At 38.2% G+C, this 14,501-nt stretch overlaps 2 protein-coding genes across 7 annotated transcripts; one reads left to right on the forward strand and one right to left on the reverse strand.

Moving 5' to 3' along the window:
* Window positions 1–150: 150 nt before the first annotated feature.
* Window positions 151–3,260, forward strand: LOC136344378 (lysophosphatidylserine lipase ABHD12). Of its 4 annotated transcripts, XM_066291790.1 has the most exons (9): window positions 152–461; window positions 516–675; window positions 1,175–1,247; window positions 1,431–1,531; window positions 1,711–2,013; window positions 2,071–2,321; window positions 2,373–2,534; window positions 2,588–2,715; window positions 2,771–3,260. In XM_066291790.1, exons 3-9 carry the CDS (start codon window positions 1,207–1,209, stop codon window positions 2,817–2,819), a joined length of 1,035 nt encoding a protein of 344 aa, XP_066147887.1. In that variant the 5' UTR covers window positions 152–461; window positions 516–675; window positions 1,175–1,206; the 3' UTR covers window positions 2,820–3,260. The 4 variants fall into 4 exon arrangements, with proteins under 4 accessions (XP_066147888.1, XP_066147887.1, XP_066147890.1 ...); XM_066291791.1 differs by having other exon boundaries at window positions 151–637; XM_066291793.1 differs by lacking the exon at window positions 1,431–1,531 and having other exon boundaries at window positions 155–675.
* ena (enabled) lies at window positions 2,930–14,303 on the reverse strand. Of its 3 annotated transcripts, XM_066291788.1 has the most exons (10): window positions 14,110–14,303; window positions 12,862–12,903; window positions 8,387–8,552; window positions 7,828–7,983; window positions 7,247–7,501; window positions 6,523–6,669; window positions 5,678–5,857; window positions 5,215–5,373; window positions 4,892–5,159; window positions 2,930–4,741 (listed from the first exon to the last, which is right to left on the reverse strand). In XM_066291788.1, the coding sequence occupies exons 1-10, from the start codon at window positions 14,115–14,117 to the stop codon at window positions 4,713–4,715; spliced, it is 1,410 nt and encodes a 469-aa protein (XP_066147885.1). In that variant the 5' UTR covers window positions 14,118–14,303; the 3' UTR covers window positions 2,930–4,712. The 3 variants fall into 3 exon arrangements, with proteins under 3 accessions (XP_066147885.1, XP_066147886.1, XP_066147884.1); XM_066291789.1 differs by lacking the exon at window positions 12,862–12,903; XM_066291787.1 differs by lacking the exons at window positions 12,862–12,903; window positions 14,110–14,303 and adding an exon at window positions 10,560–12,174.
* Between the last annotated feature and the right edge of the window lie 198 nt (window positions 14,304–14,501).

Below are 14,501 nucleotides of genomic sequence, written 5' to 3' on the forward strand. Positions count from 1 at the left end.
CAACCAATCACCTTTATTCCTGGTGCTGGCCAGCCAATCCGCTTGCTCAAATCAGCTGATCGGGGTCCCCTCGATCCAGATTACCCCTATATAATACTCTAAAATAAAGGGGTTGTTCAGCAATAAGTTTTTCTTTTCTTGTCGCAAGATATGTTTGTATTGGATGTTTTTTTTTCATCGCACCAGCTGTCTACTCTCTAATTTGTTCTACGTGTTCCTCAACTAAGACAATGAAAATGCCTATGTGTCAATAGTCTGAGAATTTTGATTAATGTCTTTCGAGTTACATCACAAATTGTCATTATTTGTTTTGGTTTTGACCCAGAGAATACCATGAACCATAGTACTGAATTTACATGGTTTAAACTGTTATAAACAGTTCTCTCAATATTCCCACCTAACATAGATTTTCTAAATCGCATAAATTGGTTCCTTGGTGGATCCTCGGAAAGTGGTACTGTGTCGAAGTGTAAATTGTCTCATTTGGTGAATCTTGGGTTCTTCTTTAAAATTAGGATAGAACTTTCTAAGGGATTTCCTGTTGCATTTTGATGTTCAGTAAAGTAGAAGAATGAAAAACTAAGTAACTGGTCATCATTTTGAAGAATTTGTGCCAAAAAATTAGGCCAATAATTAGGTAATAATGTTGGAGTGATTTTTAAATACTAACTAAAGGTAAGTAAAGTGTAATAAATTGAAATTGCCATTTCACTAGTACCACATAGATGATTCTCTGTATGTGTTCAAGATATTACATAATTATTTTCTGTGTTCTTACAGTTTTTCTCAAATAACCCAGATGCAAATGTGTTAAAATGTCTTAACTCTTAACACTTCATATCCAACATATTTTGCACTGCTTTTACTTCTTCTTATTTTTCTCTTTTGTTTTTGTATGAAAGGAGATAAAATGTTTGAATTTTTCATACTTTTTTTCTGTTTTTTATTTCCTCAAATCCTCAAAAAATCTAATCTTCTTAGTGACCTTTAGTAAGTAATAGAGCCAATGATTTAGATTATTCATAAATGAAGCAAGTAATCCACTCAAAATGATTCTAATTTAATCTACCACTGAAAAAAAGTTCTATTGTTCACCTGTGCCTTAACCTGTTAACATTAAATACACTACTGATAATCTGAGTGTGGGTGAATGCTAAAGATGTCTCATTATTAGTTTCAGATAGTCAAGTGTAATTAAAACTAACCATGTGTTGTGGGCGTTGCTGCATCATTTACTCTATTTGTTCGTAAGTATAAGGAATTTAAACAACCATATTTGGCACATGCCTCCACCTTATAAAGCACCTCAATGGTTTCCGAACCAAAACCTTCCCCATCATATTATGATGTAAAAACTAAACTGGTTTAAGGGGAAAACATCACCTTTTGTAGTGTCAAATCTGATCTGATCATTTTTATTCCGCTTTTAGAGCTATTGTTCTGCTTCTACTTGTACTTGTGTTTTTTGTGATCCTACCGATCACCTTTATGTTTAGCTTGGGAATGCAGAGGAGTCTCATATTCCCCACATGTAAGTGCCTTATGCTTCACCAAGTTATGAAACAAACGTTCATTGTTCACGCTTTTGCCACTATTTTTGTGTCACACCGACAAATTATAATATCTAAAAAATTCAAAATGTGAATTTGCTCAAGTAATTTAATATCGCCATAATCACCTTGAACTTTTGCGTTACTTAAGAACTTTTAGATTTAATAAACCCGGAAAATTACTCAAATCCGGAGCAGTATGGCATCTCTGGCGTGCGGAATATGTATGTTGACTTCTTGTACCCCACTGAAAACATTACAATAGGAATGTGGCAAATTTTGCCCAAAGAAATTGTTAGCGATGTTATTAGAAACGAAGAGTATAATTTCGAAGGCGTTTTAGCTGACGATAAGTACTATATATTATTGTACCTACATGGCAATGGCTCTGATCGAACCAAGAGAGTGCCGCTCTATGAGATTTTACGAAAGTTCTTCCATGTGTTTGCTATCGATTATAGAGGTATATGAATATGCTTACGAGGGGAGAATCAAATTAATATTTACGGCGACATTACAGGGTATGCAGACTCAAGCGGAGGAAACAATTTATCTGAAACCAGTGTAGTAAAAGATGTGGTTTCAGTGTATAAGTGGCTTAGAGAACGTAGTAAATCAAAGATTTTTATTTGGGGGCACTCCTTGGGGACTGGCGTGGCCACCCATTTGTTGGCAAATTTGAAGAAAGACAATATAAGCGCAATGGGCTTGGCGTTGGAAACTCCCTTTACGTCTGTGACTGACGTAGTCAAGAAACACCCTTTGGTGACGGTAAATGAGCTTTACAAAAACCATTTCAACATAATCACGAATATTTTCCAGACGTTCTCGTTCCTCCCCTGGTGGCATGCCACTTTGGTAAACCCGCTAATAAACAACGATTTCAACTTCGACTCTGCCTCCTACATCAAAGACGTCGATTGTCCTATTATGATTCTGCATGCAAAAGACGATGAGGACGTTCCGTATCAGCTGGCCACTCAGGTATTTTCCTATAAAAACTTGCTTTTATTGGCACATAATTACTGCCATTTCAGTTATATTACACTGCACTTAACCAAAGGAATTTCACATATCAAGGAAATGTTATTTATCATTTGTTTGAGCCCAAAGGATATGGGCACATGATGCTTTATCGGGAATCAGATTTGCCGAAATATGTCAAGTAACTAGTAGGAGAGTATTTTTATCTAGTCGGTAAAAAAAATTTTTTTTTCCAGATTGTTCGTTAATGAATGCGTTAAGTTTAGCAGTGCCAGAGGCGTTTAGACTTAAGTCTGAAAATAGTCAATATTAGTTCTGTGATACTTTGACGGTTCTACTTTATTTGCTCGTACGAACTAGGGTAATTGGGTTGTGATGGGAAGAGACCTACGATGAGATTTTTAAATACTTTTTATTTCAAGTACATTGTAAAATTTACAACATAAAGTTAATTAATACAGATACATTTTTTCTGTTGAAAGTAATAATAAATATAAAATGGAAAACTTGTGCTAATTTAGACTTACGAGCGCGAGAGATCACATACATAAAATTGTCCAATGGTGACGAAACTAAATAATAAAAATTTGGTTTCCGATGATCGGTTTTAGCATACTAAACTTGCGAAGAAGGTTGAGATTAAGTAAATGAAGATTTATAAATATTAAATGCATACATAGAGATATCACAAAGTTGTAATATATGACAATAAAATCATATAAAATATATTAACTGTCATCACTCAAAAAGGTCGTTTATACATTATTTTAACATACAGGAATACGGTAAAAATGGTTCGGGTGCGTTTCACTAGGTCGGCTCTAGATTCATCTATATGTAAAGCCCAATCAGCAAGCGTAGTATAATGCCACCTAGTGAAACAATTGAAAGAGCAGTATACTAAACATTAAAGCATTTATTAACGTTCTGACAACAGACGGGGAATAATATACTTAATCGACTGTGCTGCAACAAAAATTGTAGCTCGACGAGGAATCAATATTGAAATTCCTTAGGCAAAATTAGTCTTGGGTCTGACCTATAAGGCGATCCTTGCTGTCAGTTTTATCAAACAAAAAATGGACCGTTTCCTCTGATCTTTAGTATACCGTTCTTCTAGTTATAATTTTAATGACTCGAGGCAAAAAATGTCGATGTATCATACGATTCCGCTAGCTATACGAAAGCGTCTAAGATGGGAAGAATGGGAAACGGGGGATAAACTATTCAACGCGCGTGCTCCCATTATTTTGATTCATTAAAATAACCCCGGAAAAGTGGGAAACTTAAATATCATTTCACATAAATAATATCATCTTAACTAGGCTAAAATTAGTTTTATTTGGTAAATTAGGCGATTAATAAAAATGGAAGTCCCTTTAGACTATTGAAATTATGTACAAGACTAACTAGGGCCCGTCCGAGGAGAATTTCGAACCCAGAACTGAGCTGACGCAGAAAATTCTCCAGGCGAGTCTTCGCTAAAATAGGAATCACTTAAACAACTTTTGCAATAAAAGTCACGTTAAAACTATTTTTCCTTAACTTATAATAAATACTATGGTCAAACTAATCATAAGATTAAAAATGATGAGACTTTTGCGTTGTGAGTCGTTACAACCTCATGTTTTAAACAAGCCTGATTAAAATGTTGCTCATCCCTCCTGCTTTATAACAACGTTCCCGAAAAGTATCGATAGATAGTTTCAATAACGTTTTGATCCTCTGTAAAATCAGTCTTCTTGTAGCGTAAAAGCAAGCGATGCCATAACGCGAGGAGGGACTTATACATAAGATTAGGAGCTTAGGTCTAGTTCGCTCTAGGGACTACAATCGTAACTGCACTTTTGCGTACGACGAACGCGTTTGTTATATAAAAAGTCCTTAAGTTATGCGTTTATTTTACATGACAATATGGATTAACATACACGTGAATGACGACGTCAAAATGGGCTGCTGGAGGGGCCGGAAGGACCTTCTTTCGATATGATTTAGTTCGGGATCATGAGTTAAACTTGTTTTTCAGAATATTAAATCTAGAGAAAAGGGAAAGTTCTTCGGACTTCTCCAGTTTTAATAATACATTATTAAAAAATTAAATATCGAGGAGATTGGATACTTATGATAATCGTCGTGTCGTGTAAAAACTATACAAATTAGTCTGTTTCGGTAAATTGATTACCTTCTATTCAGTTCTGTTTTGATTGCTGAAAAAAAAGATTCTGTGAGTTAATTAATAGATAATACAATTTGGAGTTTTCTGCTAGGAATGCGCTCTGGGAGATTCATTTATTATTCGTTTGGTGGACTGGGGCAAAATTTACTCTGAAAATACTCCGTAACAAACACCGACTTACCATCTATAATGTCCTGTTTCATTTTGGCGATCTCCTTCTTGACTTCCTTGACTATTTCATTCTTCAGGCTCTCCATCTCTGTCGGTCCGATAGCTATTCCACCATCGGACAATCCGTTCACCTTCAGAATCGTTTCCTCCGAGGCCGATCCGAACCTCTTGCGAACGCTTTTAGGAGACTCTCCCCCGAATTTCGAAGTATTGCTCGGCAACGTGTTCGTCTTCTCCCACATGGCGGCTTTTTTATCCTCGTCCTCTTTGTCTGGCACCTGGGTAAAATGTCCTTTTAATCAAATAACAAGGGAAAAGCTTCGTCAATGGAACCTTCTTCTCCACTGCGGCTCTTCTCCGTGCCAACGTTTTGGCCATTTCGTCCATCATCGAGGCCATGCTGTTGCCTCCTCCTCGGCCTATGGTACCGTAGTTACTGCTCCCTCCGCTGCTAGTAGAAGAGCCACTATTTTCAGTCGGTTGGACCGAATTCTATGAACAATATTAAAAACTCAGGCCCTGAGACTAAGAAAAGATTTCTTCATAAGTACTCTACCTAACTTTGGTAATTCACGTTTTATATCAAAATTTCTTCGTTTATAATCTTCAAAATTACCATTCAATTTTTAAGATCCCCTTGTACGCCCCGAATATTATGAATAATACCTAACTGACTCATAGAAAACATTATTTAATCTCGGAATATCCGGAAATGATTAATGCCCCGGATTATCGGGTTATTTTCTACTGGAGATCGAAAACTCAAAACACCAATTCAATTGGCGTCTTCACTTACCTTACTGTTTCTCTTAAGTTTGGCATTCTGTAATTGGGCAGCCAACGAATTAACTTCCCCACCGTCGCTGCTTTGGCTCCTTGATAGCATAGGCGGCGGAGGTGGCGGCGGAGGTGCAGTTAGTACCGTAGGCGGTACGGGAGGACCCGGGGGAGGTGGCGGCGCCGGCGGGGCACTTACCTTTCATTAAACACCAAATAAAAACTCAACTTTGATTAGTTGTGATTTATTCCGTTTTATGAGGCACCGAAAGGAGGAAATCCACGTTCCGACATTGCGTAATAGTAAGCTCATTGTTCAGAAAGGCATCAATCTTTGGAATTTTATGTATAATAGAAATCATACACAGCTTGCAGAACTATTTAGAAAGCTCCACACAAATGGGCATGCTTAAGTAATGCTATTATGAAATTTCTAATTGCAATAATTCGACTGCCTTAGGGGCATGTTATGTGTGCATATACTTTGACTAAAAAGTTTTATTATTCCATGAAGTGTTGGTTGATATATTTTATGAGACATTTTACTATGATTTTTTTGTAGTTTTATTGGGCATTTCACACGAAAATAGTCCCAACAGTGGCTATTTTACTAGAAAATATTACAAACTTAAACTAGGACTTTCCGTCAAATTTTAAAATGATTAATGAATTTTATTAAATATTCCATAACCCAAAATGTATAAGTTTAGGACTGAAAATTTCACGGTCAGTAAAAAGTTTGTTTTGTCTGGTGTCGAAAATGTAGCAAATCCTCTCCAGTTTTGAGTTCAGAGCAATCTGAACTGATTTTATGCGGAAACCTTCCTTGTTCTCTCAATTTCCACTCAAAATACGATGGCTTACCGTTCTAGTGTGTCCAGGACCGGCCTGGGGAGGCGAAACGGGGCTGTGGTTTCCCAGGGGCATGGCTGGAGGCGCGGGGGCGTTGTTTTGTGGGGTCATGGGCGAAGTCGGTTGCGGGGACATTAGAGCTGCTGATATTCTTCGTTCCTAGATAAATCAAACAAATTCGCCGATGTAAAAAAACTGACAAGAAACTGGTGAAAGCAAGGCCATTGAGCTCAAATAAAACGGCGGTAATTGGGTACAGTTTATTGAAAGAACTTTTATCGATGTACTATCCTGTTGGTACAAAGAGGCATGTTTGAGTTTCTTTAAATTATCATATCTCAAGAATGTAATTTTCCCTCTCTCTCCCTCCCCCTTAAGGTACTGTTTTTGTAAATATGTTTCTCGATCCATTGACATGAGTACACACAGTGTTTATACAAAAAAAAAAAACGATAGCGACCTGATCTGACCTGAAAAACGTCAATTGAATGGTTTTTGCTTGCAATAGAAAATCTGTTGAACTCATTTTTTAAATGAAAAACGCCCATCTCAACTTTAAATTGGCAAGACTCTATAGGGCACAGATGTCAGAAGCCTTATTTCACTGGACCACTTCCAGAATTAATTGTTCAGGAAAAGCCTACAAAACCGGCAAACTTTTAACTCGGGATTGACATACTCGCCCCCTCACGTTTAAACATCATCCTCCATTCTCTTCATTTAACATTCTTCTCACCTGGATCATCGCCACATCCTCCCTAGTCATGCTCCGATACCCCATGTCCTCGTCATACTGTTGATGAGGGGGATGCTGGTGTTGAGGTATTCCATGCGGAGGAACGGGGGGTTGAGGTGGTTGCTGCGGTTGCGGAATATGATTCTGGTGGGCGGGAACGGGGGGCGGCTGTAGAGGCACCTGCTGCGGTTGCTGGATAATCGGTGGCGCGTACTGGGATGGCTGAGTCGGCTGGCGGACGATATTACTAAGTACCTTACACAAAAACAAAGAATTCTAGAAACAGGCCCCGAGATACTCAAATTTAATTACTGAAACTACCATTGGGAAACTCAGTACAGTGGGAAATGCACATACGGTTTTAGGGGGAAATCTAATGTGAGAATGGCTTTGCCGTAGACACTGCCGCTAAACCTTGTACCATGTACCATTCAACAATGCACAATAATATAGGAAAGGGTCAATTACGTTAATGGCAGTGTGTGTGCGGCATGGTGATAATGTTGTTTTGTAAACACGCCTATGTTAAATGGATGTTTTAGGAAGGGAAAGTGATTTTCTGACGAAGCATCGAGGCTTACCTCCAACGAGTGGAACATGGCTCTCGCGAAGCAATCGGCATCTTCTTTGGAGCTAAAATTCAATCCGTACACCTGCTTATTGTCTCTCCATTGGTGGAAGGTGGCCGTTGCTTGGTTGTATTTGAGTCCTTTCAATATTGCGCAATTTATTACCACCTAAGAGATTTCGCATAATTAAGGGCTCCAAGTTACATTAAATCACTTGTGCGGCAATTGACGGATTTGGAGAAGTGACTAATACTGCTACGAATCAATCAGACATGCATTCAGGTGACACGGGGCGTCGAATGCTAAAGAAATGTGATTCACGTGTGTGTAAACAATTATTAAATAAACACAAAAATACAAGCCATGGGCTAGGAACTAGGTTACACCCGCCCATAAAAAAAACATATCCTCCAATATACCATTTCAGAAACCGGTGTGTCAGCATATCGCGTTCACCTCCGATTAATACACACAACTTTTTGCAATTTAATGTCACATAAGGAGAATTACTCGTGACTCACACAAAATCGATGCTTTCATACATATTGATTCACCGAGGCACCACTCTCACCTCATGATCCTGCAGCTTCCTGCCGACAACCCTGAAGGTCTGGTGCACTTGGTGCTGGTAAATGTGAACCTTGGACAAGCCAGATGAGGTTCCGGAGGGTACCCACTTTTTGTTGACGTCATCGTATATCATCACCGAGGCCCTGGCGCTTGCTATGGATGTTTCACTATAAGGACAATGCATTAAGAGATCGTATCTTAATGGCGCAATTAAAGGAGTTATGATGTTGGTACTAGACCAGAAACGTTTAACGTGGGATATTTAGAGAGTCAATTCCCACGCATGCAAGTTAGAAATTTTAATTTCATGCAAGAAACTGTTCCGGTCATGTATGTTGGGCGGAAAACAATATTTATTAGATTAGATCAGTGGCGGACCTGAGGGTAAGCGGTCCTTGACGCTAAGAAAATTCGGCTCGGCTCGGCTCGGCTCTCCGGCGCAGCAATGCACTGCGACCTACATGTCCGCCACTGCTTCCACTGCGTAATATACAGTACGTCATTGGCGCATCACAAAGTTTTACTATACAGAAGGATTTTTCAAATTATAGATGTGGCACGTTCTCCAAATTTTAAAGTATCTACAATTAGTGGCGGATCTGGGGGGGAGAGAAAGAGTGGATCACCGACCTGCCGGCGTGTACGTCCGCCGCTGGGTTTAATCAATTAGCAATCAACCAAATTTATCGCATGATTATTGATATGTCGCCAATATCAGTGGCAATCAAAGATAGTCATCCATTATTGTGAATTAAACGAGATTCTCGGAATGCACAGTATCTGCTGTGTGTCGCTAAGGTTGCATAATTTATTTCATACTTAGATTCTCGTTAAAATTGGTTGAAATGTTGCCTCTAATGAAGTTCTACTCTTTCTTACATTAGTTTTAATGCTATTGAGTCATATTACGTCCAGGACAAAACCGCTTATGATGCATTATTTTAACGTTTCGAGAACCGTCTTATGCCAGACACAATGAGAAGTAAATAATACGTGTAAAAGTTATGTACAATAAGTAAATACTGGAAAAGTTAATCGGAAGTAAATATTGAGTATAAACTCACTTTAAGAGTGAACACACAAAGAGTGAGATAATAAAATGGATTAAACAATTACAATAATAAATAAACTGATATCGGCCATGTACTTTTGAATTTTAACGAGACGATGTTCACGTTTTAAAAATAGCTGTAAAATCATGAGTGGATACGTTGAGTGAGAACATCTTTCCCAAACTTAAGATCTTTTCGAATATATCTGAGATTCATCAGAATTCTTCACATTTTATACGGCACATTCTTGAACTCTAAATTGCGCAATTTTGTCCCGATTAAACTGACCTCGTATCTTTTATGATTACCGAGATGCTTATGGTAGAGCTCCATAAACGGACCCACGACAGAAACTATCCGGTAATTTAAATCAACAAAAATTTGTGATGTCTACTAGTGGATTAGTTGAAAATCATTCATGAGTGCTGAAGTTACTGAATAAGAGGTTCCTTGAATGAACCCAAGACTGAAAAATTTCCTTGCGAAATGGATGATCAAAGGGACGATTCAGCGGCAATTTGAAGCTTTGCGACTTCAATCGTTTCATTTGAGACGTAATGGGTCGCTGTTCTTCATTTTAGCGAGCTAGAGCTATACAAATACCATTGAGGGAGCAATCTGTCCCATCCCGAAATAAAATTCCTATTTGTGTATAGTCCCTATACGGAACTTATTTCCAAGGAGTTTACTGTTAAACCATGAGCTGATACAAGAGATTTATGGAGAAATGAGATAGAACTCCAGATATAGGACATTGATATTTTTCGTCTAGGTACAAGAGTGGAATTTAGTTTTGTGAGAATTCGGAAAACTGTGGCGTGTGCCTATTCAATGGACGCCAGCGATAGGCACCATAGAAACACACGTATAATCACGGAGATATTTTAGGGGGCGAAAGTATTCTGTAAAAAAAAAATGCTACTAGCCCCACGGCTGAAAAACCTGTAAAACTTTGCCGCTCTGTATATGGGAAGAGGCGCGTTTTTGACCGCGGTTCTATCAGCATTTTAAAATCACTTTGCAGTGCGCCCTGAAATATCCCAATTTAACATGCCGCACCCTGTATTTTAAAACTCGGCATGTTCCTACACCCTAATACGCAAAAAAGAAAACCATAATTACTTTGCCCAATACTCCTGCCACTCTCTCCTGGGGTGTTCCACACTGGCATACCCCCCCACGCCGTTGCAACCCTCCACCGGTCCCGTTTGCATACCGCTATCGCCCGAACTCACAACGTCCCCATCGACGTAACTTTGGGGCCTCCTGCTCCGCAGTTCGTCCAGCTCGCAGTAAATCTCGTTTTTGATATCCTCCAACATTCTTTGCGTTTCGTAATCCATATTGTCGCACTCCCTAATATTGTTATCGCGAAAACAGGCCTTTATCACACGCGTATTCTCATTGTTCTTCGCGACCAGAAACAATAATGGAATGTTAAACAAAACCGTGACTCGCTGGCCGATCGCGATTATTATTAATAATTAAATAGGCTTAATCATCGGGATTAGCTCTGCCTTGCGGATTAATCAGGGACACTTTTTTTTTAATACACTCGGTGCACTTTGAAGCGACGACACAACTGGTATTGATGCCAATTTGCTACTTAAATGAAATGCAATTAGGTAACGTCAGGAGGTAGAGAATATCGACGCGTTACTGATGATTATGTTTAGGAACAACCTTTTTTTCCCCAACAGAAGTTCACTCTTACCATTACCTCTGCTTAATGAATATTGGTAAACGCATGCGTTGTTTTCCACGCTTGATTAGTATCAGCTGCTCGCTTCGATAAAGCCTGATTGAGTAATAAGTGTTGCGATTACTTTGCGCATACCGTAAATTTTCGAACGAAATTTCGGACTTTCACCTCGGGCGACTTCACCCCCCGACATTCAGAACTCCGACTGGCACATTTGGATTGATTTCACTGCCAAGGAAAATGAGTCAAGTGAATACCGTTTATTTTAATGTGCCCCAGACCCAAACCTAATGTCCTCGCCGATCAATATTCTTCCCTGCTGCCTTGATCGCCCTTCGTGGGGGTTTCCTCTCTATATTATTCGCATTGGAGGTAACGTTCATAATATTATGCATCAGGCATTGTTATAAAACCGATAAAAATGAGCCTAATTTGGCCGTGGCCAGAACGTGTAAACGTGTATCTCAGGAAGTGGCGGCTACGCTATCGGGCTATCGGCCAATTTACACCCATTCACAGGGACCGGAACTTCATGGATTTGATCGATTATATTGGGTGTTATTTTTGTTCGAATTAGATGTCGCAATACACAAATTTTCTTCCTGTTACATGGATTGGAAAGTTGCGCTTTTATGTAAACCTTCTACTATGCTCGCATTAAACCACGGCCTATCGTCTACGTGGATGGTAAATATTCATATTGGAACATACCTTTCACAAAAATCATTATTTTTCCTGCAATGGTAATATCGTCGCAACACGGTATTAACGCCTCTGTAACCTCCCACGTTCGAATGGGAGCTTTAATACGGTTGCAAGGGCCATATGGCTCGCAGTAATGGACATCGAAAGTGTCATGATGAGGTAGTTCTGGTAATGTTGTAGCCACTTCGCACAGGTTTTCGGATATTAACATAAAGATGCTTCATTAACGAGATACAGGGTGCGAAAATCTTGCATATTTTCAAGTTCACTCATTCAATTTTTGAGGTATCAGGTAAGTGCAAAGGGACATATTCAACTAGCCGGGACTTGCTCAATCAATGATTCATAAAATCTTATTCACAACACCCCCTAAACCCTAAATTGGCTTCTATACAGAATGCGAACCTCGACATCCTCATATCGGACACACTGTATAATGTCAGAGGTAATTTTCCTTGAGTACTTTCCAGCAAACGAAAATCAGTCCAGTACTGTCACAATTCTATTTGCCCGTTCTCTTCCAATAGAGGTGTGATCTCAGCGCATTCATCACATTACACTCAAAATTACGTTTCAAAGTAAATACGTTCATAATACAGTAGAACTTATTTGCTTTAACTGGCAGTAGATACAACCAATGCACTATTTCCAAACGGTTTCCTTGGGCAAAACTAGTAGATACATGCACATTTGGATCCTGCAAATTCTGCAGATTGACTTGGGGACCAACTAAAACTCCCTGATGGACATGTAATTATTTGCTTAATTACTATGCAAATGTAAGCAAATCAAAACCATTTCAATGCAGTCTCACTAATAATACCTATCTAGACCAGACATGCAATAAAGCAATGAGCATGCAAATATTTAGTAATAGCACAGTTCTCAACATCCCACATGCTTTAATTTTATTTGAAACTTGCAGTTGAAGACACCATGTAATTTTAATTTTTACTGCAGAATCTGACATTAACATAGAGCTAAAATTATGAGTTTTCTGGTAAAAGAACAAAATACCTTCTGCGAACTTCCTGACTTGAAGAACTCATTTCAGAATAGCTGGAAAATTTACACAGTTATATTACAGAAAATTCTCAGCAATGACAAGGGAATTGGGATAAGAAAAAAATATATACAAATATTATTTTTACTTATAATAATAAAATAATGAATCTCAGATGGCAACAAGATTTTAACTGGCTGTTTGGAGTTTGATGTTCTCACGAAACAGTTATACGAGCCAGGGGTAAATGAGAACCTGACCATAGGCTGTGATTTTTGTAATTCACTGATGGACGTGCCTTTTTGACTTGAACTTTGAAATTTACCTGTACATATTTCAATGACTATGGAAAATAACTTGTAGTTAAAGCAATTATAAAGCTGACACTTCGGTTGACTGTATATAAAATAATAATAATCGGGCCCTGAATCATTCTCTCATTTGCAAGTTGAGGAATTATTCCAGCTTTAATAAGATTTACCTTTAAATTCTAAAAGCAGTACATAATTTTCAAGTCTCATGGTTAAGAAAACTTACGTCTGAAAATATCAATATATTTCATCAGAAATTTTATATAAATTTTGTTAATATTATATACAAAATCGCCACAAAATTCAATTTTCATAATTAATATGCAATATAGGTCATAGTTTATTTTCAGTGGATGTTGGATGTTCACCCAACAGCTTTATTTAGGTTACAGTGTATATAAACACAAAACCATATGTATGCCTGAGGCTTGAATGGACCAACTTGAAGACTGCAGCTTCAATTAGCTCAAGGACTAGACAAAAATTGATGTGGGTGTATTTTGTTAACATGGAAACCAGTTTTTCCATTAAACAACTATTACGCTCTTCCTGGTATGCTCAAGGGGATGAGGGTGAGAGTGTGTGTTTAGTCATTGAGGTTGGGTGCAACACACCCAAAGCTTTAAATCAATAAAAATAAAAACAATAGATTAAAGTTAAAACGGGTCAACAAACAAAGAACAAAGCCTTAAGTTGGGTTTGCAAAAAAACGATTTTGCTTGGTACTCAAAACACAAATAGAGATCCCCATGAAAAACGCTACATTTAGTTAATTATTTCAATGTAAATTCGGTGTTGGTGACTCAATACCTAGGCATTGCATTATGTTACTACGAACCTTTATGTAACTAATTAAGAACATGAGGAAGTTGAGCCACAAACGAGACAAAATTAATTATTGTTTGTGTAAAAAAACTGCATGAGACTGGCAAAAGCCGATGCGAGACCTACCTTGACATTTTATTTTTTCAACGAGAAGACCCTCCAAGCTTTACACGAAATTAGCTAACATATCTGCACTATGTCTGCACACTACCGAAATCGCAAATTTCTTCGAAATTGAAGAAATTCATTTATAAAAAGACGATTAAACTTAATCATAACATTCGCTGCAGAACTTTCAGATTCGCCATGATCATTTTTGATTTGACGTTTTGACCAGCCCGACTCCTGACCAATCACGTTCAATAGGAACGGCGGGAGGTTTGAATAACCAGAAGCAAATTAATTGCGTGTTTTTCTGATAAATCAATAAAATACACAAGATTCACTTAGGTTTCGGTGAACATTACTCAAATTCCAAGTAATGTCGAGCGAAAAGACACTGAATCTAAATACGATTT

This window comes from Euwallacea fornicatus, chromosome 17 (assembly GCF_040115645.1).
Source record: "Euwallacea fornicatus isolate EFF26 chromosome 17, ASM4011564v1, whole genome shotgun sequence".
Lineage (NCBI taxonomy): Eukaryota > Metazoa > Arthropoda > Insecta > Coleoptera > Curculionidae > Euwallacea > Euwallacea fornicatus.